This window comes from Arvicola amphibius, chromosome 1 (genome assembly GCF_903992535.2).
Source record: "Arvicola amphibius chromosome 1, mArvAmp1.2, whole genome shotgun sequence".
Lineage (NCBI taxonomy): Eukaryota > Metazoa > Chordata > Mammalia > Rodentia > Cricetidae > Arvicola > Arvicola amphibius.
Window position 1 is genome coordinate 63,983,807 of NC_052047.1, and position 24,395 is coordinate 64,008,201.

Sequence of the window (24,395 nt, forward strand, 5' to 3'; positions counted from 1 at the left end):
CACCTGGCCCTAAACTACGGGGGGAGCATCCTTGCTGCAGAAGGTACTGTGCCTGCTGGATGCTCCTCGGGGCCTGGCCCCACCCCGCCTCCCTCAGGCACCCTGCCTGCCTCACTGACACAGAGAAGCAGAGGAAAAGTGCAGGAGGGGGATCTAGGAGAGGGGCAGTGGGGTCCTTCGGCTCTGCCCCCCAACAGGCTCCTGGAAAGACTCTGGCGGCTGTCAGAAGAGCAGGGCTTTCTTCTTGAGGTCATTCCTCTTCCACAGGGCCAGGCGGTCAAACTCTTCGATGCTCATCCCAAACACTTCTTGGAACTCCTCAGGTGACAGGTGTCTCTTCAGACAAGGGAAAACAGGGACAGTCAGTGTGTGGTGCTTGAAACTGGACCTGAGAAGAAGCTGCCTACGTTCTGAGAAACACTAGCTCCTCACCGGGACCCCTGTAGTAAAGGCAGTGCGGAGGCCTGACCCCTTTGCATTGTATGTCTTTTCCTTGGGTCCAATTCCTACTTAGTTCTGTACATAAGCTTAACCATGCAAGGCTACCCAGCCTATCTATGACCCTTGAGGACGATCAGTGCAAAGATAAGAGCTGAGGCTTCTAGGCCAGTGTTTACTGTGTCCCGCTCCAGACAGAAAAGGAGCCTGAATGTCTCCCGTCCTTGTTCTCAGCCTGCAGTCACCTTAGATTCTGGGAATAACAGAGACTCACAAACACATCCCCATGATAAAATCACACACTCCCCCAACCCCATAATTGCCTCACGGGAACCTCCTTGTCCCTCAGGCGAGAAGGACTTCTGACCACCTGGCAGAACCAGAAGTGACACAGTGATTAAACAGGCCACTGCTGGACCAGGACGAGTATGTCCAATCCCCTCTCATCCTGGTCCTGTTCTGCAGCTGCTCCAGATCTACAGCTAGATCACGTCAGCACCTGGGATGGCCAGAAGGCTTGCTCTCCATCTTCCCAAGGCAGCTGCAAACTGACCTTTGTCTCACTCCACCGCTGAGCAGTCGTGCTAGGGCCAGCCGCCAAGCCTGGCTCGTCATGACTGCAGGCTCTGCAGCTTTTGCCCTAGAAATATGCTTACATCTTTGCAGCAACAAGCCTGCCAGGCCAGCTCCCTGTGGCTCTCGGGTGGAGCAGGGCTGCCACTGAGGATGAGTGACCTCGTTGGCATGTGCAGGGCTTCTTTGCGGTGAAAGACACAAAGCCTAGAGGACAGTCTTGGTAGGGACACACAGGGACTGGCATGGGGCTGCCATGGCACCCTTGACTACAGATTCCCATGGACAAAAGTTCCCTGTGGCCAAGTTCAATAGCCATGCCCTGTGACAGGACTCCTGCCTGCTCAGAGCCTTTAGGCTGTGGACTCCTTTAGGCTGACTCATTTACTGCTTTCTTTAATTGGGATAGCGACTATTCAGACAGTATATTCTGTTCTATTCCCATCTCCCAGCTGAGAAAGCCAAAGGGTATGTGCTGGCTAGTCTTATGTCAGCTTAACACAAGCTGAAGTCATCTGAGAGGAGGGTCCTCAATTAAGAAAATCCACCGGGTGGTAGTGGCACATGCCTTTAATCGCAGCACTCGGGAGGCAGCGGCAGGCGGATCTGAAGCCTGCAGAACATTTTCTTAATTAGTGATTGATAGGGGACGGCCCAGCCCATTGTGGGTGGTGTCATCTCTAGACTGGTGGTCCTGGGTTCTACAAGAAAGCTAGTTGAACAAGCCATGATGAACAATTCAATATGCAACACTCCTCCATGGCCTCCGTAGCTTCTGCCTCCAGGTTCCTGCCCTGTTTGAGTTCCTGTCCTGACTTCCTCTGATGATAAACAGTCAATGGAAGTGTAAGCCAGATAAACCCTCTCCTCCCCAAGTTGCTTTTAGTCATGGTGTTCCATCGCAGAAACAAAAAAACCCTACCTAAGACAGGTGGCCATGCAGCAAGAAGTCAAGCTGGGCCCAGGCCACGGCGCAAACCCTCCCTCACCAGTCAGAATGACTCCCAAGCCAGTCATTCTGAGTCACTGAGCCTGACTCCTGAGCTGGGATGTGCAGGGCTACGACCATCAGCGCCTCTGTGGGGCTTCTGAGAGGTAGTCTGAACACCTGCACCGCAGCCCCCTCTCCTGAAGTTTTGGGGACTGGGTGGGTAGAGTCAGTGCCGGTCAGCATTTAGTATTAGGGCCAGCTATGACTGTGTGCATGGGTTCTGGCCTTGTTCATGGCGGTCCCCAATAGTAAGAACAATCCTGACAGATCCCCATATTATAATGTGGGCTGTCCCTTGAGGACTCCTGGCCTGTTATTCTCACAGCTGCCTCACACACCAGGCTCTGAGGAGTCACTTCTCAGCCGAGTTGGGAGGTGCACACCTGTAACGCTATCATTTGGGATGTGTAGGCCGGAGGGTCAGGAGTTTAATGTCATCCTCTAGTTCAAGGCCTGTCTGGGTCGAGACCCCGTTTCACTACCCACACACCCTTCTAAGAAAATAGATGAAAAGAAAAGAAACCACTTCTTGTTCCTTGAGGCACACTCAAGTGACCTCAGGTACTCTCCCAGGCCCCTCCCTTCCCCTCAGGTCAGCAGGGAGAAAGGAGGGAAGCTGGAGATAGGATGGGGTAGCAGGAAGGCAAGAGGGAGTAGGCCTGGCTAGGACAGTCTCCTGCCAACTTCCTTCCCCAGCAAGACCTCTTGACTGTTATGGGAAAGAGGGGGGCAGGTCCTCAACTAAGTGAGTGAGGGATGAGCTCTCCTACCCGAAGCAGACACCCAGAACAGAGACAGGGACTCTCACGGGTCCTCAAGTGCCCACCTTCACTGCATTCGTCCCAAGGGTCAAACGCAGAAACAAGCCAACTTTTTGACACTGGGAAAATAAGATGCAGTGCAGTGTCATCCAACCCAGAATAAAACATCAGGCCAAGTGTGAAGAGCCAAACGTACCACACATGGCATGACTCTACTGAATGAAATGTCCGGAGCAGGCCTCGAAGAAACAGAAGTGGATTTCTGGGGTGGGGGGTGGATGAGAGGGGTGGGGGCTTTGACTGATGAAGGGTGTGGGGTTTCCTTTCTGGAGGATGAAAATGTTCTGGACCCAGATGGTAATGATGGTTGTGAAACTGGAAGAGTACAAATGCATGAGTTGCACACTTCAAAAATGCTAAAAAACAGCGAATTTTGCCACAATTAAAAAAAAGTTGGCAAAAAAGAGTACAGTTTCCACAGCTTCAAAGCAAAGACACTAAAGGTCGTTGTGATGATCAAGAGCGAAAAATGGATAAGAGATGGGTGTGGGGACACACGTGGGCAATAGCAACATTTGGTAAACCGAGGTAGAAGGATCAGGAGTTTAAGGCCAGCCTTGGCTACATAGCAAGTTCAAGGACAGGCTGTGCTCTAGGGGATCTTGTCTCAGAATGGGTTAGAGAATGTAGTAATCTCTGAAAAGCGTAAAAACCAAATCTTGTTGCTGAAACTGAGTTTTAGAGCCCCAGGAGTGGGTGATCTGGAAGACGGGCCTGGAGTCACACACATGCACACAGCCACGCTCACAGCCTCCACCACGCCCCCCAGAGGTGGAAAGGAAACGTCTGCCTGGTGAGATCAGGGTGACTTGATAGGCTGAGAAGGTCACACTCCTAGACCACCAAGACGTAGACGATACTGTGTTGTCTCACCAGAGCCCTTTGAGCCTGCTCCCACTCTTCCGGCTTACTGGAGGATGCTCTCAGAGAGGCCAAGGGCACTAAGAGGAAAGGGTGCCTGGTGGGGTGGGGTGGGATGACACCAGAGGTGGAAGCGTTGGGGAGGTGGCTTGAGGTATGGTCCCTGGTTTTGTTGGTTGCTGTTTGAGATAAGGCCTCACTGTGTAATCCCAGTAGGTCTTGAGCTTACTATGTAGTGTAGGCTCGCTTCAGACTCCCGTCATAGTCTGTGTGATGCTCCCTGCACAGCCCAGGAGAGCAGGTTGCAAGCGAGAACATGGAAGGGGCACATGTATGATGGCTGGTATTGAGAAGGCGCATTGATTGGATTGGTGAGGGTGGGCAAGACAGCTGACAGGGAAAGACCTGAGGCCAGTGGCCCTCGCCCCACCACACCCCCAGTTCCTGAGGTATTTGCTCATCATGGAGGGGAATAGGACTTCACTGCCCAGGTTCTGATGAGTTCTGGAGTATGGGTGAGGGTCAGAAGAGCTAGTGCCTGGCAGAGGATCTGTTGGTGTCTCCTGGTCTAGGGCTTTGGTTCTCTAAGTGCCCTCTCCTGGAGGAAGAACTATGAGGTATAGCTAACTACAGGGGCCCATGGAGCTGTTTTAGCTCAGCTTTTCCCTGGCCCCTGGCTCCTCGGGTGCTGCCAATGCTAAGGACTCCAAGCTTCTTCCATAGCAACAAGAAGGGAGACCCTCGTGGTGCCTTCCAGAGAGCAGGCCAGTCTCACTTCTGGGGGACATTGTTGAGTGGTAGGAAGTCCTAGGGCCTTCAGCAACTTTTTCCTTGGCTCATCAGCAACATCTCCAATTTCTCTAGGCCTTGACTCAAATGTCAGCTCTTCCAGAGGTGAGGCTGCCTGAGCTGTGGTACCCAAGAGGGCCCCAGACCACACAGAGTCCCCTGCACCAAAGTCCAGCTAACCTGGTTGACTCGGCTCCAGAAGGACAGCAGGTCTCTGCTCCTCAGGGGGACACATGTGTGACTGTTGTCCTCTAGTGCCCCTTCTGTCACCTGCCTCTGTCACCAGCTCCACAGTGAGTTTCCTGGCAGCTGGCATCTTCCAGAGAACCTGTCCAGGTCTATCTGTCCTGCCACACCGTCCTCAAGTGCTTCTCCACCTGAGTCAGGAAGGGCCTGGGGGCCTGACCTGAGGACTCTGAACCCCTCATGGTCACCCTTGGCCATCAGGGTTCAAAGTGTTCTGTCCTCATCATACTGAATGGACAAGTTTGAGCAGGGAAAGGACATGTGAACCTCGGGGTCCTCACTTCCTAGGTGGAGTCACCCTGGGATTATTGCACCAACAAACACACACAGTTAGCCTAAGGGTGTGTGAGGACCAACAGGGAAACTCCAGACCCTCTTCAGCAACCTCTTCCCAGTCAGCAGACCCTGGGGGCCTGCAGAAAGAACTCAGAACCCCAACCCAAGAGCCACCCACTGCTGAGTGGCACATCAACATGGCCACATAACCTTAGCTGCAGACAGGAGCCCCTCCAGCACCTCACCCGCCTTTCTTGATATATACATTGTATATACCAAGTCTTCTAAGCCCCAGGGCTGGGGGTTTGATCAAACATTGGCTATATGTTACTGCAAAGGTGTTGGGGAGGCATGGTTATCATCCAGTTACTGTCTATGAGAAAATGGTTGCCCTAGAAGATGTGGTTGGGGCTCAGCCAGGGTGTTGAAAGCTGTAAGAACCAAAGAAGAGGAAGTAAGCTCAGCCTCTTGAGTTGCCACATCTCAGAAGCCCCAGGCCCAGGATTTGTGAAACTCTCCTCTGAGAATGTGCCTTGGCATGTGTTCCGCACCTGCACCTGTATGTTTGTATACGTCTGTGTGTTTGTGTGCATGTATATGAATGCATGTTTCTAAGGTATATGTGCCAATCTTCATAGTTGTGAGAAAATATAATGAGAAAAACAAGTAAAAGGTAGGTTTGTTTGGCAATTCAGCTACATACTGTAATTGATATAGAAGGTAGGCTAGCAGAGTGGCTACACGTGCTGAACCCCATCTCCGCCTCTTGGGAACCATGGCCCTGGAAGCCATCTGGGTGCCTCGTGATGTTGTGAAAGAAGTGCTAAAATACGCCATGTGCTTGGAATGCAGCCAACCACACAGAAGGGACAGCAGCACTATCTGCGATGCTTAGCCATGTTCATGCTGTCTACGTCTGTCAATCAGGGCACTACAAAAGCACTTTTCTCCCCCAGCTGACTGCACGGCCCTCTGTCCATGTACAGGGTCGTATACAACACCACTTCTTCCTGCTTTCTGCATCATCATTTTGGACCACATCCATGGCCCTTCTCCATGGCAATCTAGGTGTATGCGGGGCTATTCCTCAGTTTAGAGGATGGGATGCACACAGGTGGCCACCTGCTGCTTAGCACTGAAGATACTCAATTTAGTATTTCTGAGCCTTCATTTAAATGCTTACAACTGTCCAGCTGACAGGTGCACCTGACAGGTGAGAAAGGCCCAGAATGGTCACTTGTCCACAGCCACACATGTAGACATTACAGTAACTAGATTCACATCAGCTCTCACTGGCTCCCAGTGCTCAGACTCTCCCGTGACACCACCAGGGATGGCAGAAGACCATCTCAGAAGCAGAACAGTGCCACCTTGGATGAACAGGGAGGGCATGCATGGAATGGCTCAGATTAGGACATTCCATCTTGGGTCAACAGAGATCCTATCTCTTGGACTGGAAACTCTGGTCCTAGAAGGTCTTCAGAGCACACTGGGGGCTGGGTCCCTCTGGGAAGGAGACCCTTGGAGTACTATGGCCATGGACTGAGATTTGGATCTTCCAGGGCAAAGAGCTCCACATCTGAGGAGGGAGACCTGACTTTTGCTCCATGTATGCATGCCGTGTGATGCATCTGACCCCCTGCGAAGTCAAAGAGGACCTTCACAACCGGAACACAAGACACTGGCGATCACACACTACAAAACTGGGCACCTGTGTGGCACCTTTAACTGCTGCCACATCGGTCTCAGTGCTGCCCTTCTGGGAGGCCACCACATCTCATCCCACCCAGGTTGGCCACAGTCAAGTCAGGAATGCCCTGCCCACCATGTATTCTTCGTGTTTAAGGTCTGTGACCTTGACTTTCCAAACTCTACCTGAATTCATTTACATCTCACCTGCAGTCATGCTACCCCTATCCAAGTTACCATCATGCTTTCTAGATGACCCACACTGGCCCTAAACTCCCCATCTGTATCCACTGCCAGCCTAAACTCCACAATACAGCCATCGGGCATGTTGTAAACTGCAAGTCAAATCTTGTTACTGTCATCAGGCTAACAGCCACACTGCTTAGCACATTCCAGGGCCCTGTGAGGCCTGGATTATAATTCCCTCTACCTACTTAGGTCTAGTCTCATAGGTCCACTTCCTCAAAGAGCCTAGGAGCCCTTCTGTTCCCTGGCCTTTGCACAAGTAGTTTTCTAACAAGACCCTCACACACAGACACACACATACAAGTACGCTTACTACACCATTATCATCTACTCATTTGAAACAGAGAAGCCCAAGTTCCTGAGATTCTGAGCACTAGTGTGGCATGTGGTTATGCATACTCATTTGGATAACCAACTGATGGACACCTCTCTTCCAGGGCAGACCTCATGTCTGGTTTTGCCTGAAGACTTCCCTGAGGTCCTAGTCAGTACCCATGTCTGTGGATGACTAGGACATTTGGCTCACAATTGTGACACTGAGTTTCGATGATAACAGTCAGCAGTCAGGGGACAAATCCTACAGAGCTACAGAGGACACCACCTGCTGCCCACCACATCCATAGCTTCTTCCTGCACATGGCTAACCTCACTTCCTAGCCTGCCTTGCAGCAAGTGATGTCACGTGATAAGCTCAGCTAATGGAGCCTGTGAGTGGCAACACTGTCCTTAGGACCCTTCAGGAAGCCAGCCTTCCTGTGTCTTCTTGGTGGCAGAATCCCATGGACTGGCACAGAAAAGGTCTATGTCAAATCTCAGGGGGGAAGCAGGTGTTGAGCTGAGTATACAGTGAGTGAGCCTTCCTTACCTGAAAGACAACTCAGTTACTGTCTGAGTCATGCGAGAGAGATTTGTGGAAGCTTGTCCGCCCTGAAGAGATGGCACTGGGGACTCCCAGAAGGCATTTCCCCTTCCCATTCCTCTTTGTGGCTTTCTGGATCTTTACAAGTTACAATTTGGTTTCAGCTATAAAGCTAAAGCTCTCTCCCATGGGGTGGGAGTGTGGGGGTCTGTTACTGCAAGAGAACCCCACCACACCCCTTCCAGGGCCACATCCCTGTCCCCAAACTGATGAGGAAGAAAAGACAGATGTGCCTGCCCCACTCTGATAACTGCTCCAATTCCTGGGGCTGGCTGAGCTTGAAGGGGAAGATAGCTAAGAGTCATACTCTTGGGTGTGTTCACCTGGATATCAAAGGTTTAATCCCCAGGTTACAGCTGGCTTCAGCAGACACACTCACAAGCAAAGCAGAAGTCACTTGAGACACACCCCAGCCCTACAGGGAACAGGGAGCCCTGGCAGGCTCTCAAGAGACTGGAGGAGCTACTACTGATGTCATCTGAGCTCCGAGCATCATCTAAGGGTGAAGGATTTGGTCCAAGAGCCCTCAGTAACTTATCCACATGGACACACCTTTTAAGGAGCCAAGACACAAAGCAAACAGGATTCCTCTAGGCTGACCCTGATCCTGACCCATGAGCTGCCAGTGACCAGCAGCACTCCTTTATACAGTTAGCAGTACTCTTGGCCATGACCCCATCACCAACAAGCCCAGTTTCAGCCAGAGAGCAAGATGTCCCACTGTGGACCATTGATGCCAATGTTAAAGTTGACACTCAGGCAAGGACTCCTGAGGCCCACCCAACCTCCAAGACCATAGGCAGAACCCTGCCCTTTAGTGGCCTCCAGGTTCGCCATACCCTGCCAATCTCATACAGCTTCCTAACCAACCTAGCTGCTGGCCCTTCCCATGAATGATATGCACATCAAAACACACAAAAATGTTTCTGGGGCCTTTTCTCATTTGCAGTGAGTGCTGGCTCCAGGTCCCTTGGCTGGTATGATGGATATGTACCATGTGGACTGGCTGCTCTAAGTGACTACTTATTGGCAATCTTGCTGTGTTTTGCAATGCTGTCCTGTCCCCTTCCTGACCCTCCCTGCAGTGGACACTTGCCACCTGCCTGTTGCCCAGCCGCCTCTTTCCATCTCAGATGGCAGGTCTCAGTTTCTTCCAGGAACGACCTAGGTCTCTCCAGCTCAGGTGACACCAGCAGCCCCCTTAACTCCAGGTAAACTGGTTGCTCAGGTCATTATAAGCCCTGGGTAGAACTGGTTGGGTTAAGGGTGGGGTGGGGCAATGACCACCCAGAGGCTCAGTGTGGGTTGTATGAAGACAGATGAGAGAGACGGAGCTTGAACTCTGGAGGGAGCCAGTGTAGAGGGAGCACAGTCACTGGGTATGCAAATACACTCAGTCCTAGATCCAGCCATACCCAAAGGGGCCCTTCAGTCATGTGAACCCATTGCTTTCCAGTGTAAGTCGCTATGGGTCAAGTACCCGTTGGTCTAAGGGGGCACCACCTTCCCATGCAGCAGCCAGGTTGCCTCATCTCTTTTCCGCTGACCCCTCCCCATGCAGAGGAACTACTTTTTACCAGGGCCCCGGGGGAAAGGGCTCCATAGAACCTCGGACTGCACAATGACACGCTTAAGCTGCTCTGGGTTTTCATCGAAAGTAGAGATGAAGGCTCAAGGGCACATGACTGGCCAGCCGAGGAAAGCCAGTACGCCGCCACAATCCTGTCCCTGCCAGGGTCACATCCCACAGGCTCTGCACGGCCACTTTACTCACACTGCCCTATGCTGTCGCCTGTGAAAGTCCTGATTGGCACTGGACAAGCCTGAGCACTGTAACCCAGACAGGACCTTCACACTCTGTGCCTAAGCACAGTCCCTGCCAGGCCCATCTGTCCCACCTCAGAGGCCACCTCTCTGTGGATCTATCTACTGCAGGAGCCCCCCTGGATATGTCTGTTTCTTTTGTTCCTTCTCCTGGCCACACATGAAGCCGCTGCCCCATGAGAAGGTCGGACGGGGCCTACTGCCCGATAGTCTCTGCCCTCAGTAGCCTGGAGATGCCCCCACCCCAGCAAGAGGCATGGAAAATCAGTGCCTACTTGCAAGGCTCAGGAGGGGAATTCCCTGTTCCCCTCCCCGCAGATGCTGCAGATGCTGGGTAGTTTTGAAGGAACAGCGAGGCATGGATAGGTAGGGTGTACTACTCTGTTGCAACTGCACCCTGTCTTCCACAGAGGAACTCCCTGTTCTAGAGCAGAAGAGGAGCCCAGAAGTTTCTCCTTCAAACTAGCCCATCTTTACCCAGCAGCGCTCGGGATGGGACCACCCAAGTGCTGCACTCCTTGGTACACCAGTCTTCGCTACCCTAGCCACAATCCAGGACCCCGCTGCAATGCCAGCTTAGTTGGGTCTGTGACCACGTCCCATTGCCTTTGAAGATTCCTGAGTCCTTGGTTCCAAGCCCTGTGCTGTTACCACGGTGGCACCATTCTCCTGGTGTGTACGTGTGTGGGAACCTGATCTCGTGGCCGAGCTCCATAGAGTCTCAACAGATACCTCCCTACCTTGCCTTACCTCCAGCCTCGTCCGGTCCACATCTTTGGGCAGTTTCACCCGGATTCGGTTGGTTACAATGAGGGAGTCATATGGGTATATCTGCCAGGAAGACACCACAGGGTTATCTCAAAGGCAAGAACTCCTAGGCTGAGCAAAAGGTAAACTAGGATACATACGTGTGTGGGCTGTGGACACGCACATCTCATAGAGAAAATGCAACAAAAAGGAACTTTTTAACCTGGGCAGGTACAGCGCGGTGGGTGAGGTCAGTTAGTGCAGGAGGCCCCTTACCTTGTACTCTGTAAGAAAAGAGCAGAGACCACAGGACTGGTTTAGGAACAAAACATCCATGCCCAGGATGGGAGCAATCTTCATGGGCAGCCCCCACCCTCAGTCAGCTGGCCTATGCTTGGTCTTTAGTCTCCTGAGAAGACTTCATGGGTCTCTGTTCTTGGACTTCAAGAGAGGGGCCCAGGGTCTCCCGCTGAATATTGAGAGCAGGAGGCATGGCCAGGAGGCTGGAGGCCATACTGGAAGCTGGGTAGTGGCACTGTGCTCCTAGGCTGGGAGGTGTCTTTCCTGGTGTTCTGGATTACTCTGAGAAAGACACCAATTCTCAGTTTACCCAGCCATGCAGTGGGTTCTCCAGGGAAAACTTTCTGAGGGGTGTTGTGGAGTCTGACACCTTTACCAATAAGCATCCCATCACCCCAGTTCCCCCCCTTTTTGAATCTAGGCTAGCTTTGAACTTACTATATAACTGAGGGTGACCTTGAACTCCCGATTCCCCTGACTTCCTATCCCAAGTGCTGGGATTACAGTATGCACCATCCCGTGTGGTTTATGTGGTGCTGGGGATAAAACCCAGTGTTGTATGTGTGTGAGGCAAGCACCCTACCACCCCAGCCACCCCAGTCCCTCCTCATCATGCTTCGTTTATTATTATAAACCGCCAAGCACTGTACACTCCCTCTGATAACGTTTTTCTTTAGACTTAAGGTATCATCGTATAGAAGTTAAAGTGGCGCAGATGGCAGGAGATCCATAGACACAGGAAGGGCCTCGAGAATCTTGGCTTCAAACCATTCTCTAAGATGCCTATATGAGGCAGGCCCTTGGTCCTCCCACTTAAGACTCTGAAGTCCCAGATCTGAGGCTGGGAACTGGGACAAGCACTTTAAGGGCAAGCTGTGATGCCCTGGCGCTGCCATCTGTATATGTCCTGGTATGCAAGAGCAGGGTTCCGCCAGCATTCTAGAGGGTAGCAAGGAAGTGAGCATGGCCAGGTGCATGGCCCTGCTCAGAGTTGGGAGAGGAGCCATTAGTGGCTGCCACATGACCTGGACCACTCGCACGCATGCCAGTAGACACAGTGGACGAAGAATGGAAACAGGGTTTGACCTACGCTGTTCAGCTCAGACCCTGGAAGCTGCTTGCTTGGGACTCTGTGCTCTACTCCAAGAGATTCATAGAACCTAAAGAGTCATGACAGGCCCCTGAAGCACAGGATAAGAGAGCTGAGGGATCAACAGTGATCCCCAGGGGATCCTTCATCCATGGTGCAGAGCCTTCTGCCAGCAGGTCCCGGAGGGATGGTCTCGGAATGAGACTCGTAGACATGTGCTAGTGATTCTAGCCTAGCCAGAGACCCACAGGGGTCCCCACTGTGTGTACCTCGCGTTCCCCAGCTGGCATCCGGGTCTGCTCCACAAGGGGCCAGGTTGGCATTCTGGAAGAGAGAAAGAGAGAGAGAGAGGCCGGCAAGAGGCAGGTTGCAGGGGGCAGGCAGTAGGAGGCTTGGAGACATCCCCAATGCTTCCTGGGTCGGTCCTCACGCTGCTGGAGGAGAAGGGTGTTTGGCAGGTTTAGGTGACAGAAAGATGGTAAAGGTGAGCTTTGGAAGGAGAGTACCCATGTTCTAAGGAAACCCAAGAGTCATCACAGTCCCACTGTGCCTACAAGACACTTTCTGGCCACTTCCTCCTGGGGGCTATCCACCATCCATACTCTATTCCCAGAGTCCCCAGTGCCTAGCCTAGCTACACAGTCCAGACCTCAAAGCTCCAAGACAAGAGGGGCCTCTGCCTCTCTGCGGAAACCATAGGCATTCCCACAACTCCAGGATCATCAAGGATTCTGGTATCCAGAAGTCCCTGGTACCCTGGACAAAGTGGCCTTATTCTGACATTAATACCCAAGAAGTGACATTCTTGGGGGTAGGAGCTGTCACCTGCTGTCATTAATAAACTGTCACGTAAGCAACATCATGGTCATTCAAGTTCTTTCTTTCTCTTCTGTCCACTTGGAAAAACGCATCTGTACAAGCTACCTCTGTCTATAGGGGTCCGCCACTGTAGGGTGCACCACCCGCAGCACCGCAGCACCCTTGTCTGACGACTGCCCCTGCCATACCTGCTGTCTGTACCAGAACTGCGAGCTGAGCTGAGCTCCCTGAAGAATGCCTGACATTACCCCAGGCCCCAGCGCAGTCCAGGGGTTGAAACAGGGTCAGGGTTGTTGGGCAGAGTTTTTGAAACTGGGCCCAGGGATTGGATTTCAGCAGAGCACTGCAGGTGGAGGCACCGTGTGCTCCACCTACAGATACAGTTACAAGAGAAGCTGCTTCTGATGGCCCTTAGACGACAAGCTGGGGGGCAAGCTGGGAGCGGGCTACACATCCCAGAGGATGTGGAAGTAGAGGGACCCTGCACGCTAAAATCCTTCATCTGAAATAGAGAAACAGAGGCCCAGAGATAAGACATTACCATCTTCCTGCCTCAGAGCTGGATCCAGCAGGCTATAACTGGTGAGAGGGTGAGTGTTGAAAACAGAGGGTTGGAGCAGGCCTTTGTTTAAAATCTCGATATGTGGCTTATCGTGGACTTTTGGACATGGATTTGGATCTCTCTCTCTGTGTGTCTCTCTGTCTCTGTCTCTGTCTCTGTCTCTCTCTGTCTCTCTCTGTGTCTCTCTCTCTGTCTCTGTCTCTCTGTCTCTGTCTCTGTCTGTCTCTGTCTCTGTCTGTCTCTGTCTCTGTCTCTGTCTGTCTCTGTCTCTCTGTCTGTCTGTCTCTCTCTCTCTCTCTCTCTCTCTCTCTCTCTCTCTCTCTCATTTTGTTTGTTGAGATGTCTTGGCTGGTCTGGAACTCTCTATGTAGACCAGGCTGGTCTCAAACCCCTCCCTCTCTCTGCCTCCCCAGTGCTGAGATTAAAGGTGTGCCTTTAACCCCTACCAAGTCCAGTGGGTTTGGGTCTAACACCATGTAATGTGCTTCAATGATTCCATCCTCGGGTTCAACCATAGTTTGCCTCTCTGGGTCCTAAGCCCTGCATCCTTAGCCGGGGTCTCTGCATGGGTCAATAACTCTCCATGACCTCTCACCATTTTCCCGTAGAAGTTTTCAAAAACAGCTCCTGGGAACATGGTCTCAGCCTCAGACCACCACCTTAGGCACACCTGTCCATCAGGGAGCCTCTTGGCAAAGTGAGGCCAGTCAGCCTGGTCCCGACCTTTGCAGCCCAGATTGACTGCCGCTAAGGATGAATGCTGCCACCTAGTGTTTGGAATCTTGTATCACAAGCAGTTGACCACCCAGGCCAATACCTCCAAGCAGAACAAGCAAGCTTCCTCAAGCCTTCTAGGTCTGAGGAAAGATAGGAAGTGGGTCATCCTGCAAATGGAGGAACAGGAATCTTGGTCTAGAGCATAAAGAATGGAATCTATATCCCGTGTGGCTCTACAAACCACTCAGCGCAAGCAAGTCTTGGGCTAACCTGTATGTGTGGACCAGGAACAGAGAAACGGCCCAAGACTACACTGCCTGGTCCCATCCTGGTTAACTGCTGTGTGTTCTCAATGAGATACCGGGACTTTTAAAGGTGACATGCTATTCGTCTTCACCAACGGGGCACTTACCAGCTCAACTGACACATTCTCCTATCTTGCTGCACCCCACAAAGTGGGAAGCACCCTGAGGCTTCACAGACAAGGCTCAGAGAGGTCAAGCAAGCTTGCTGAATCCACACAGAAAATGCACAGGACTGTAGGGGCATGAGTCCATGTGCTTTGCTTTCCTGAGACTACACTATAACCGCTAGTAGGAATGAGATCATAGCCACCCACACTGGCGGCTGTGATTTTCCTGCTAAAGCCACATAGGAATGAACTGTCTGACTCAGCAGATGCTGGTGCAGAAGAGGGTACGAGGCTTTGCTTTGAAGTCCTGACTCAAAAACCACGCTACAGAGCTCAGGAAAAGATATGACAGCTGTATCTGTTCTCATAATCACTCAGATATAAGAACCACCCCCTCCACCCTGGTGAGTTCTAGGAAATAAAGACTCCAAAAGTTACATAACTTTGCCTCAAGATGGCTGGGAGTTCAGGGCTGTCTAATTCAAACACATGTTCTTTCCAGAACCACAGCTGAAGATCTATAGTAACATAACAGCCCCAGCCCCCACCATTCCTCTCTCAGAGACAGGTCTTATGTAGCCCAGGTTAGCTTTGAACTCACTATATAGCTGAAGATGGCTTTAAATTCTGGTCCTCTTGTCTCTACCTCCTGACAGATACTTTAAAAATATAAAGTTAAATAGTTTGAGACAGAGTCTCACTATATAGCCTTGAATATCCTGGAATTTTCTATACAGTCCAGGCTGGCCTCTAACCCACTGCCTCTGACTCCCAAGTGCTGGGATTGAAGGTGTGCTTGGGAGACTCTTGTTTACTAGACCTATGTTTTATTTTAAGAACATGCAAAGCACCTGTCGGCCTTGCCTATGATTGCTGTGCTGTTTGGTACATTTACGTTTCTGAGATCTGCCACGGTTCAGTAAGCCCAGGATGCTGGCATTCTCGGCATCTCTGCTCCCTCTTCATGTATCATTTGTTTGAAACTTAACTTCACTTTGCCGTAGCATCTCTACTCCTGCCTCCCATCTGTGATTTTAGCATCTCTTTCTTACCATTTCTAACGAAGAACACATTTTCAGTGTGTATCATGTAATGACATGCTATAATACTATTTTTCTAACCAACATGACAGCTGGTTTTTTGATTATTTATTTTGTTTTTTTTTTACACTGTAATCTAGTCTCTTCACAGGTAACACTGGCATTTCTCCAAGCGAGACTTCTTCCAGGGATCAACCACAAGGACCTTCAGGTGGTCAGTCACCGTTATCTTACTGATGGGCCAGGTGACACATGTCAATCATTCCTGTGTCATTTGCAGGAGGACCTGCAGCAGATAGCTGCTAGCCTGCTGGACTATGAGCATCGTCCTCCTGCGCAGGTTTGGGCATCAGGACATTCTCATGACTCTTGGCATGTTCAATGCTAGGGGTCACTAGGTCTGTGACAAACTCCTCTCAGATCAAGACTCAGGAGGACTTCTGCCCCTTCAGATGAGGGAAACTCTAAAAGTCATGATCACAGCTTTCAAGCCCTCACTACCAGGACACATGGGTGATGCTTTGGCAGCTTTTCTCAGATACTGTCTTTTGCTTGTTTTCCATAGAACGTTCTCTGGAGGCCTCCATCTCTTAGATTTTGGTCTCACTGAATCTGTGCATTGACTTAGACTGCTCCCCCCCCACACACACATGAATCCTTTCTGGTAGCAAAGCACCCAGTGAATGATTCTGGGACACTGCAGGTCACCGGCAAATGTCTGTGGGCAAGCACTGCAGGAACTCCAGAGAGAGGGGCAGACTTGAACTGCTGGGCATGGCTATAAAAGGCTTCTCAGGTGAGTGAATAGCCAGCCTTCTGTAGAAGAGACGGGGGAGTACACAAGTATTAGAAGGAGTGAGAATGAGCAGGAGCATGGGCGGGGGACAAAGGATCCCAGGGCCAAGTGGAAAGTCTTGTGAGGATGGACTCCACCTTTGAGGCTCTCAGAGTTCAAGCCCAGGGCACTCAGATCTGTTCCCTCTCCATCCCATGTTCACACAAGGCCTGCCTCTTGGTACTGCAGAGAGTTAAGATGATGTTCACAATAGTTCCGGAGAGAAGATGGATTCACGAGGGTCCAGACCACCTATTTACAACTGGACTAGGAGGAGCCACTAGAAAACATGACCTCTGCAGACAAAGTTCATCGTTGCCACAGGCAGGCTGAGACTCTCCCAGGGGGTCGTCTTTTAAGTGTTCTCACAGAGGGTTGACTGGACACAGGCTGGGCTTGCAGACAGTCTAGCATCCTTCCTTCCCCCCACTCACCAAGAAAACCCCCAGAACTTTGCTTGAGCAGGGGGATATATTAGCTAGATCAAGCCAGGTCAAGCCAGGTCACTGGCACCTGAGGGCTCCTTACTTAGAGAACAACTGCTCCAGATAAAAAAGAGAACATTCTAGAAAGACAGACAGGGCTCCCACGGCCCCTAGAGCCCTGACTCTGAGTGGAAGGTTTGACATCTGGTGTCAGAGGAGTCCTGTGTGATTTCTAGCCCTCTGTTGTCCCTGTGGAAAATAAATTCCATTGGAGATAACGAAGCAGGCAACATGCAAGGTCCATTCCAGAACAGGAAGAGAGGTTAATGGGAGGGGAAGCCATGATTCTTTAGATTCCATCCATGCAGAGGCATCTGTATGGGGGACACCCTGAAGCTAGGTCTTGGACAGAAACACAGTAAATCCGAGCCTGAGAAGATGGAGAAAACAACAGCTAGTCCCAAAGAATGCCTGCAGCCTCTGGAGATGCCTCCCTGGGTCTTGGGAGTGTCCCATAGACTTAGAGAGAAGCATATTTCAGACAGCTGGCCCTGAGTTCACATTTTGATAAGACCGCTCCAGCACCACACACACACCTATTTGATTTTCTTGATAAGTGAATTGTCTTGATTTACAACTTCCTGACAGTAGGAAGAGCTCCCTGGGTGACAGAGGTCCTCCTGGAGCCGTGTGCCTATGTGAGGCCTGGGGGTTCTGCATCATCAGGACACCCCAGCCTACAGATCTTCTTTGAGAGCCAACGTGGTTATAGACTCCTCATGAAGGGCACTGGACCAGGGCACATGCCAGGCTCTCTTTGGGATGGCAGGCTGAAGGCCTCCTGCACTTGCCTTCATGGGTCTTTAGATTAGAAAGGCAATGAGGACATTTTCCTAGTGACCACACATTAGTGACATGGGACAACCGGTTATGGCTCCATGGGCACAGAAACATGCCAGATTTGGCTGGATCTAGCCACTAGAGAAGGAGGTGAGGCTGAAGAGCATCTCCAAGCAGTCCTAGTCACTCTGGGTGACCGACATCTCCCCTGCCTTACACATTGGGGACTCTGGCTTCTGGGGCACAGCAGAGAGAAGCCAGAGTATGGCCAGGTGTGGTCCTGTCACTCTTGATGTGGAAAAGGCTATGGTGGCAGCATCTGGGGCAGAGAGTCAGGCAAAGGTGGATGGGTGAGCAGGACTCCTGTCTTTTCTGGCTGTCACAAAGCCATGGGGACAAGTGCAAGTAGGCAGCAAGTGATGGTTAGTGCCCCACAGGTGGGGAGGGTCCAAGTACCTACCCGGAGGTCCAGGCCATCCTTCCTGGGTCCTGGGAGAGTGTCGGGTTTGGAATAAGGGAAGCCTGTAACAGACACAGCAGAGCCTTGTCACGCACTCAGCCCGGCCAGGCGAGGGCAGGACCCATGACGCTTCCAATAGAGACAGGACTAGGCAGCTGAGAATAAGCAGAGGCCTCCTAAAGATAATCTGCCTGCCTTGTTTATGAACTTCTATCCCCAAAATGGGGGAGGGGATCTGAGCCAATTATTAACACCAGAAACATTATTGAAATGGGGCCCAGCCCAGCTGGTACCCAACTTCAGGAAAACCTCAGTAGCACACCACCCAGTCCTAGCTCCTTACCCAGATTCAGACATCCTAGGCTAGGTATGACTGTGGTCATCCTGCACTTTGATGGCCACCACAGGCCACCACTAGTCAAATGGGGCTGGGGCTCTTTGAGGTTGGTGAATCTTAAATCCAAATAGTGATTCCTAGCTTCTCTTTAAATGTAATGGGCCAGGCAGAGACACAGGGGTCCTTGATGCTCGCTGGCATGAAGCCAATGTCATGGGAGTTCCCGGGGAAGCCAGGGAAGGGGCGGGGGATTATGGGCCACAACCTACAGCATTTACACCGAGGTATCTGACATGAGTACCAGGGACAAAGCTGCCACCTGTCCTGTCTGCCCTGCTGCTGAGCACGCTGGGTTAGGCATTACCTCGAGGTGCCCTGTGGGCTCAAAGACCCTCCTCCCAAGGGACCCACTGAGGAAAGTCAGGAGCCAGTGACAGCTGAAGGTGCTAGATGCCATTCTCCTCCAAGAGGAGGCTAGCAGCAATAAAGAACTAGTCTGTTGTGTGGATTCTCACACAGATTCAGCTCCGCTCAGACCCTACTGCATCAGAAGCCTATGATTCTGCAAGCCCCCCAGGCCCTTTGGATGAGCAATAACAGCAAATGTCTCAACTGTGTTTCTGGCCCTCCAGTCAGAGACTGCACACGGCCTTCCCAGGCTCAATATTCAACCTCTCCCACACAGTGGTAACCTTATTGCCATAGGCCACATGTGTCTCCCACCTCCCTAACAACTGCCTCAGACAGAGCTGAGAAATTAAAGAATCATTTTATTTTTAATTATGTGTATGTGGGGGGGGGAGGGTATGAGCATGTTCAGTGCTGGTACCCATAGGTCAGAAGAGGAGGTCAGAGGCCCTGGAGTAGGAGTTATGGGTAGTTGTGGGCTGCTCAGTGTGGGTCCTGGCACCTGAGCTCTGCGCCCTGCAAGAGAGCAATGCTCTTAGGGAGCCATCTCTCCAGTCCTGGTCATACTTTTCCCATTAAGTTGGAAAGATGGGGGTGAAGAGATGGTTCAGGGTTTGATTCCCAGTACCCCATGGTGGCTCACAACCCTTTTCTGGCCTCTGTGGGCACCGTGTGTACATTAGTGCACAGACATACATGCAGGCAAAACATCCATACACATAAAACATTATGTTTAGAGAAAAAAACTTGAGAAGGGGATTGGTGGCCGTGCTACCCCGCCCTCTATGCCTAGACATTTCCCTTTCTGAGGTTTTGAGCCTGTGCAGTTATCATCTTCTTTCTGGAGAAGATCCCTTAGCCACTCTTTAAGGTGACAACTTCTCCCAGTTTTCCCCCACCTGAAAAGGTCTCTGTGCCTTCCATCCCGAAGTACATTCCCGCTGAATGTAGAACTCACAGACAGACCTCCCATTGGCACAAGAAGACATGCCACTCGCTTCGGGTCCCTGTCGTTTCCACGTGGAGTCAGCTGCCACCAACTAGAACTTCTTGTAGATGACATCACTCTCCTCACTGTGGACTTTCAAGATTTTTTTTCTAAAACCTTAGTGTCCAGAAGTTTAGTAGCACGTCTTGGTGTGGACTTTTCTGATTGACCTTCTCGGGGTTCACTCTGTCACATGACCTTGCAGGCTTACATCTTCTGCCAAATCTGCCATGTTATCAGCCATTGTTGCTTTTAATGTTTCTAACCCATTCTTTCTCCCCTTTAGGGAATTCACAGACACGAGCACTATTTCCCAGTCCCTGGTGCTTGCTTTCCTTCTCTCCGTTGTCCACACCAGAACTAAGATCCCAGCGTCCGCTGTGGGAATCAGTTATTCTGTCCCCTGTACCCACAACAACAGGTTTTACATTATTTTACTTTTCAGTTCAATGTCAATTCCCAGTTGATTCCTTTTCGAAGTAATTTGTGTTTCTTCCGTGAGACTTTTTCTCTATTCCAGGTTCGACACAACTTCTGACTGGAGCATCTTTACGACAAATGTCATAGAATCCCTGTCAGATGATATCAACACCAGTTCTCTCCAGTGTTCTGGTCTGGGGACTCTTTCTCATTCCAATACTAACGCCACAGTTATGGGTGCTGCAAATCATCTTTTGATTGAGTCCTGGATATTCGGTTGCTGTGACAGAAGGTAGGATCTTGGGTAGTCTTACATTTTGGCCCACCACGGTTCTGTTGGCCCCCGTGCGGGACCAGGCACACAGACTGATTACCGTGATCATTGTTTTTCAGAGTGATTCAAAAGCTACTCCATTCTTCTCAACTTGCCTGGGGTTGCTGGTGCCCACCACAATCCCTGATAGAGCTCCCTGTCTGTCTGTCCCACCAGCTGGGAGGCAGAAGATGCTAGTGATAAACTCTGGACCTTCTCCCTGCAGGCTCAATTCCCATCCCATGACACTGCAGCCTCCTCCTCCTTCCCATCCTGTGGCTTCTTGCTCTGCTATAGCCCCCTTCTTTTGGGTATACTTAGCAGGGAATGCTCGACAGGTGTGTCTAACACGGGTGTTCCTGTCCTCTAAGTTGCTGCCTAGGTCTTGTCACATTCTCTGAGGGAGGGATCAGCTATTGTGTGATTTTTAAAGGTCCCAGAGTCCCACATACAACAGAACAGATAAATACTGTATTTAAAATCCCTTCACACATTCAGAGTGCCATCTCTGTGCTCAAGGGCCTCTGTGCCTTGAACACAATGGAGCTGGGGCCTAGGCAGATCAAGTGACCTGTATAAAGATCAAATGACCCTAGCAGGCCTTCTAGAGACCTGCATATCTGATATGGTCAGAAGCCTTCAAGAGTGTGTGGCCAAATGTGGATATGACTGAGAAGTGGGTGTGCACCAGAAGGGACAGGTACACAGGACAAAGAATCCCCAATAAGTTCCTAGCTGTGTGCTAGTGATCCTAGGTTATATCAGGCCCTTTAGGCACTGGACACCCTGCTAACTCTTGGGCTAGGCCAGGCTTAGCCTAACCACGTACTCCTGCGCCAGCTCTCAGGCCACCCACAGCCACTATAAAGCATGCTGCTGATTGCTCTTGAAGCTGGCTCTGTTCTTGGCTCTGTCCTCCTCCAGAGTGGCTCATAAGAGGTCAGAGAAGCCACTGAAGACTCAATACATGTGACTGAGAGAAACAGGGTGTGTTCTTGGTGCAGTGGGAGGTGCAGGCTTCTCACAACACCCGAGAACATTCTTCTGACAACTAACCAGCAAGCCACAGCAGGCCACCATGCCTTTGTTGGGGTCTGGTATGTGACTGCCACTGCCTGCTCTATGCAGGGTAACTCCTCTCAGCTCTGGACAGCAGCACTCAATGGCCCTGAGCACACGCACTTTAGGCTGTAGAAGCAGACTCTGGTGGAACAGGCTGGCAGCTGCAGGCTCGCTGCAGCCTGGCATGTGAGTCTGAGTGTTCCACCTGGATGTCCTCACAGGACTGCACGTCCAGGTGCCAGCCCCTCATTCTACAGGTTCCCGGATCATTCTTGTTGTTGCAGATAAGAAAATTTCATACCGTGGAGGCTTGCTAGGGACCCAAGGTCACTCAGGTGTGCCTTGCTAGGGCTCTACCCGCTGGGCCCAGTTCAAGTTCAGAACTGTGTCCATTCCTCTTGTGGTTTCCTGGACATATTAGTTGCCTTCAGTTCTTTCCTGAAAGCCACGCCTGTTCCCGTCTTGGGTCTGGCTAGTCCCTCTCACACTATACCATTGTGTCTGTCTTCCTGGAGGTCTGTAGAAGTCAATCTTCAAACCTTTATATATGCTATGCATTGCCCAGATACCTCCCTAACGCAGATGCTGGCAGCCATCACCTTCTATCCATCTAGGTCCTAGCTCATGGGAGAAAGCTAAAGTCCTCTGGGGCTGTCATTGCACAGGGTGGGGTGGGGGCTGGTAGTAATGACACAGCCACACGGTTTGCTAGCCCTGCCTCTACCCTCAGCTGGATCATCCCTTCCCAAGCATTCATTGCTTTCAGGACCACATTTTGAGGCCTGCTGGACAGTGGCCTCCTCCCCAAGGACTTCTTATATTCGCACGGCGGCACATTTCCCAGCATGCCCTAGCAGTCGGCTTGCGAATGCCACCTGACTTGCCCCACCTCACTACAGTGCCACAGGACAGGAGGCCTTTTCTGTTTCAGGCCCCGCTCTGGTTCCACACCTAGAACGGGGCTGGGACATAGAAAGTGTTCAAGGATTGTGTGCTCGGTGCCTGGACTGCTCCTGCCCATCTGGACCCTGATTTGGCGCTGGAAATGTCCAAGATCTTCCAGTTCTGATATCTGTGGACTCTGCCACCTAGGGCAGTCACAGCTCTACCACCAGGTGCTTGGCCGTCCCCCTCAGTACTCCAAGGAGACTGACAGGTCATAAGGAGCCTGCTCTGCATACCACAGGCAAGGGAATGCGGGGCAGCTCTTTCTCACCGTGAAAGAGGGTCAAAGGGATAAGAGAAAGTCTGACCCATCCTTTCTTCCTTCCTTCCTTCCTTCCTTCCTTCCTTCCTTCCTTCCTTCCTCTGAGAAGAAGAGAGTCACAGAAACCTGTCCTCTAGCTGGCTGCTGCTGAGTGGCTGAGAGGGAGGACAATGAGCTAAGCAGCAGAGACTGGCACATTCCATCACTCCACGCTCCACGGGGGCCTCATGTTGGAAGACACAGAGGTGACACCATCGGTGAAGGCACAGGCCAGTCTGGGGTGAAGTGGCCTCTGCTGAGGTCTTCCCTGTACTTCCTGGATGCTAAGTCAAAGAGACTCATTTGTCTCCAAGCCTCAAAGCCCACACCACCCCGGACCCACTCCTCCCACCTTCCTCTCAACCTGGTGATGGAAAAGAGGGATTTACTTTCTGGAAACTTTGGGGCCTTGCTAGGGACCACAGAAACCCCCTGGCAGTGTCTTCTACAGCCCAGGTACTTGAATTAAACCACCATCATGCCTGTGTCTGTGTGTGCACATTTGTATTCACATCTGTGTGTAAGAGACCACAAAAGAGAGGATAGGACAAGAAAGGTCAGGAATGTGGGACCCAGAGGACATGTGTCCACAGGGTACAAGCTACAGAGGAGACTCAGGACTTAGAGTCTCTCTATAAGGCCTTCAAGCCCTCTTCTTATGAGAAAAGCCAACCTTGTCCCCTTTTGTGCAGACTCAGAAGACATTAGTGAGCACTTGCACAGAGCCAGGAAGCACCCGCATAGGATACAGAAGGAATGCAAGCACATCTGTAATAAAACACACGCCCATTGATAGGACAGTAGAGCCTGGCAGGGAACTGCTGCTCTGTGGGACTGTGCAGCACCGCTGGGGTAGAGGCAAAGGCACAGGTGCAATGCTAGACCCTGTGGGCTTCCTGCTCAAGAAATCTGAAGTCAGGACACCAGGGGGAAGCAGAGGCAGGAGGATGTAGTCATAGCTGTTGGCACATAACAGATGGCATGGGACCAAGCACAGGTGGCTGGGTTCCCACAGGCCAGGTGCACCCACACAACAGCTACTTCCTGTCCACACCATTCGTGTTGTCTTGCTGCAGGGATGAAGCAGAGGAATGGGATGGCAGGCAAGTCCTTGTCACTGTGGGAGTGACCAGGGAAGACACCTGGAACAGCCCGCCTCACAGAGACCACCCCACTCAAAAGTGCCCGGGGTAAACAGCCTCATTCTGGCATCTGCAGATGAGAACGAATCACAGCGGGGTGGAGGGCACATGCACGGGCCGCACAGCATAGCGAGAGCAGAAGCGGGACCCTGAGAGGTACCATCTATAGCTGGGCTTATTTCCTCACCGCATCCCTGCTCCCTCAGTCCGAGCCACAGGCAGTCCATACATTCCAGTGGGAACTGCTGAGGGCAGGCTGGCCAACACGACGAGAGTCTGGGTGAGGTCATGGGAATGTAACCGGGCACTTCCCTAGCAGAGCAAAGACCAGAAACTGGAATGCACCATCCTGAACTACCAACATAAAATTTTGACCCCCAGCTAATGCCTGGATGCCAAGACACCACACTGGGCAGTGAGAGCTAAGGGCAATTCTGCGCCCTGCACTATGGAGGGGCCTCCACTACTCAAGCACCACAAAGCATTTGTGCACAGCCAGCAGGAGGACAGCATCTGGGACAGGGACCCTTGGGACAAAGGGCTAAGGGATGGTATGTGG

The 24,395-nt window shown here is 51.6% G+C and overlaps 1 protein-coding gene across 7 annotated transcripts in view; it reads right to left on the reverse strand.

Annotated features, from left to right (window-relative positions):
• Window positions 1-205: 205 nt before the first annotated feature.
• Ablim2 (actin binding LIM protein family member 2) overlaps window positions 206-24,395 on the reverse strand; it is a 121,066-nt gene continuing 96,876 nt past the window's right edge. For 4 of the 7 annotated variants that reach the window (XM_038346913.2, XM_038346901.2, XM_038346899.2 and 1 more), the window contains 3 exons: window positions 10,697-10,704; window positions 10,424-10,504; window positions 206-336 (listed from right to left, as the gene is read on the reverse strand). In XM_038346913.2, coding sequence (XP_038202841.1) covers window positions 223-336; window positions 10,424-10,504; window positions 10,697-10,704 — 203 coding nt within the window. In that variant the 3' untranslated portion in view covers window positions 206-222. Of the gene's footprint in view, window positions 337-10,423; window positions 10,505-10,696; window positions 10,705-12,079; window positions 12,135-17,920; window positions 17,983-24,395 lie in introns of all 7 variants that reach the window. The other 3 variants (XM_038346902.2, XM_038346900.2, XM_038346898.2) reach the window with 1 other exon arrangement.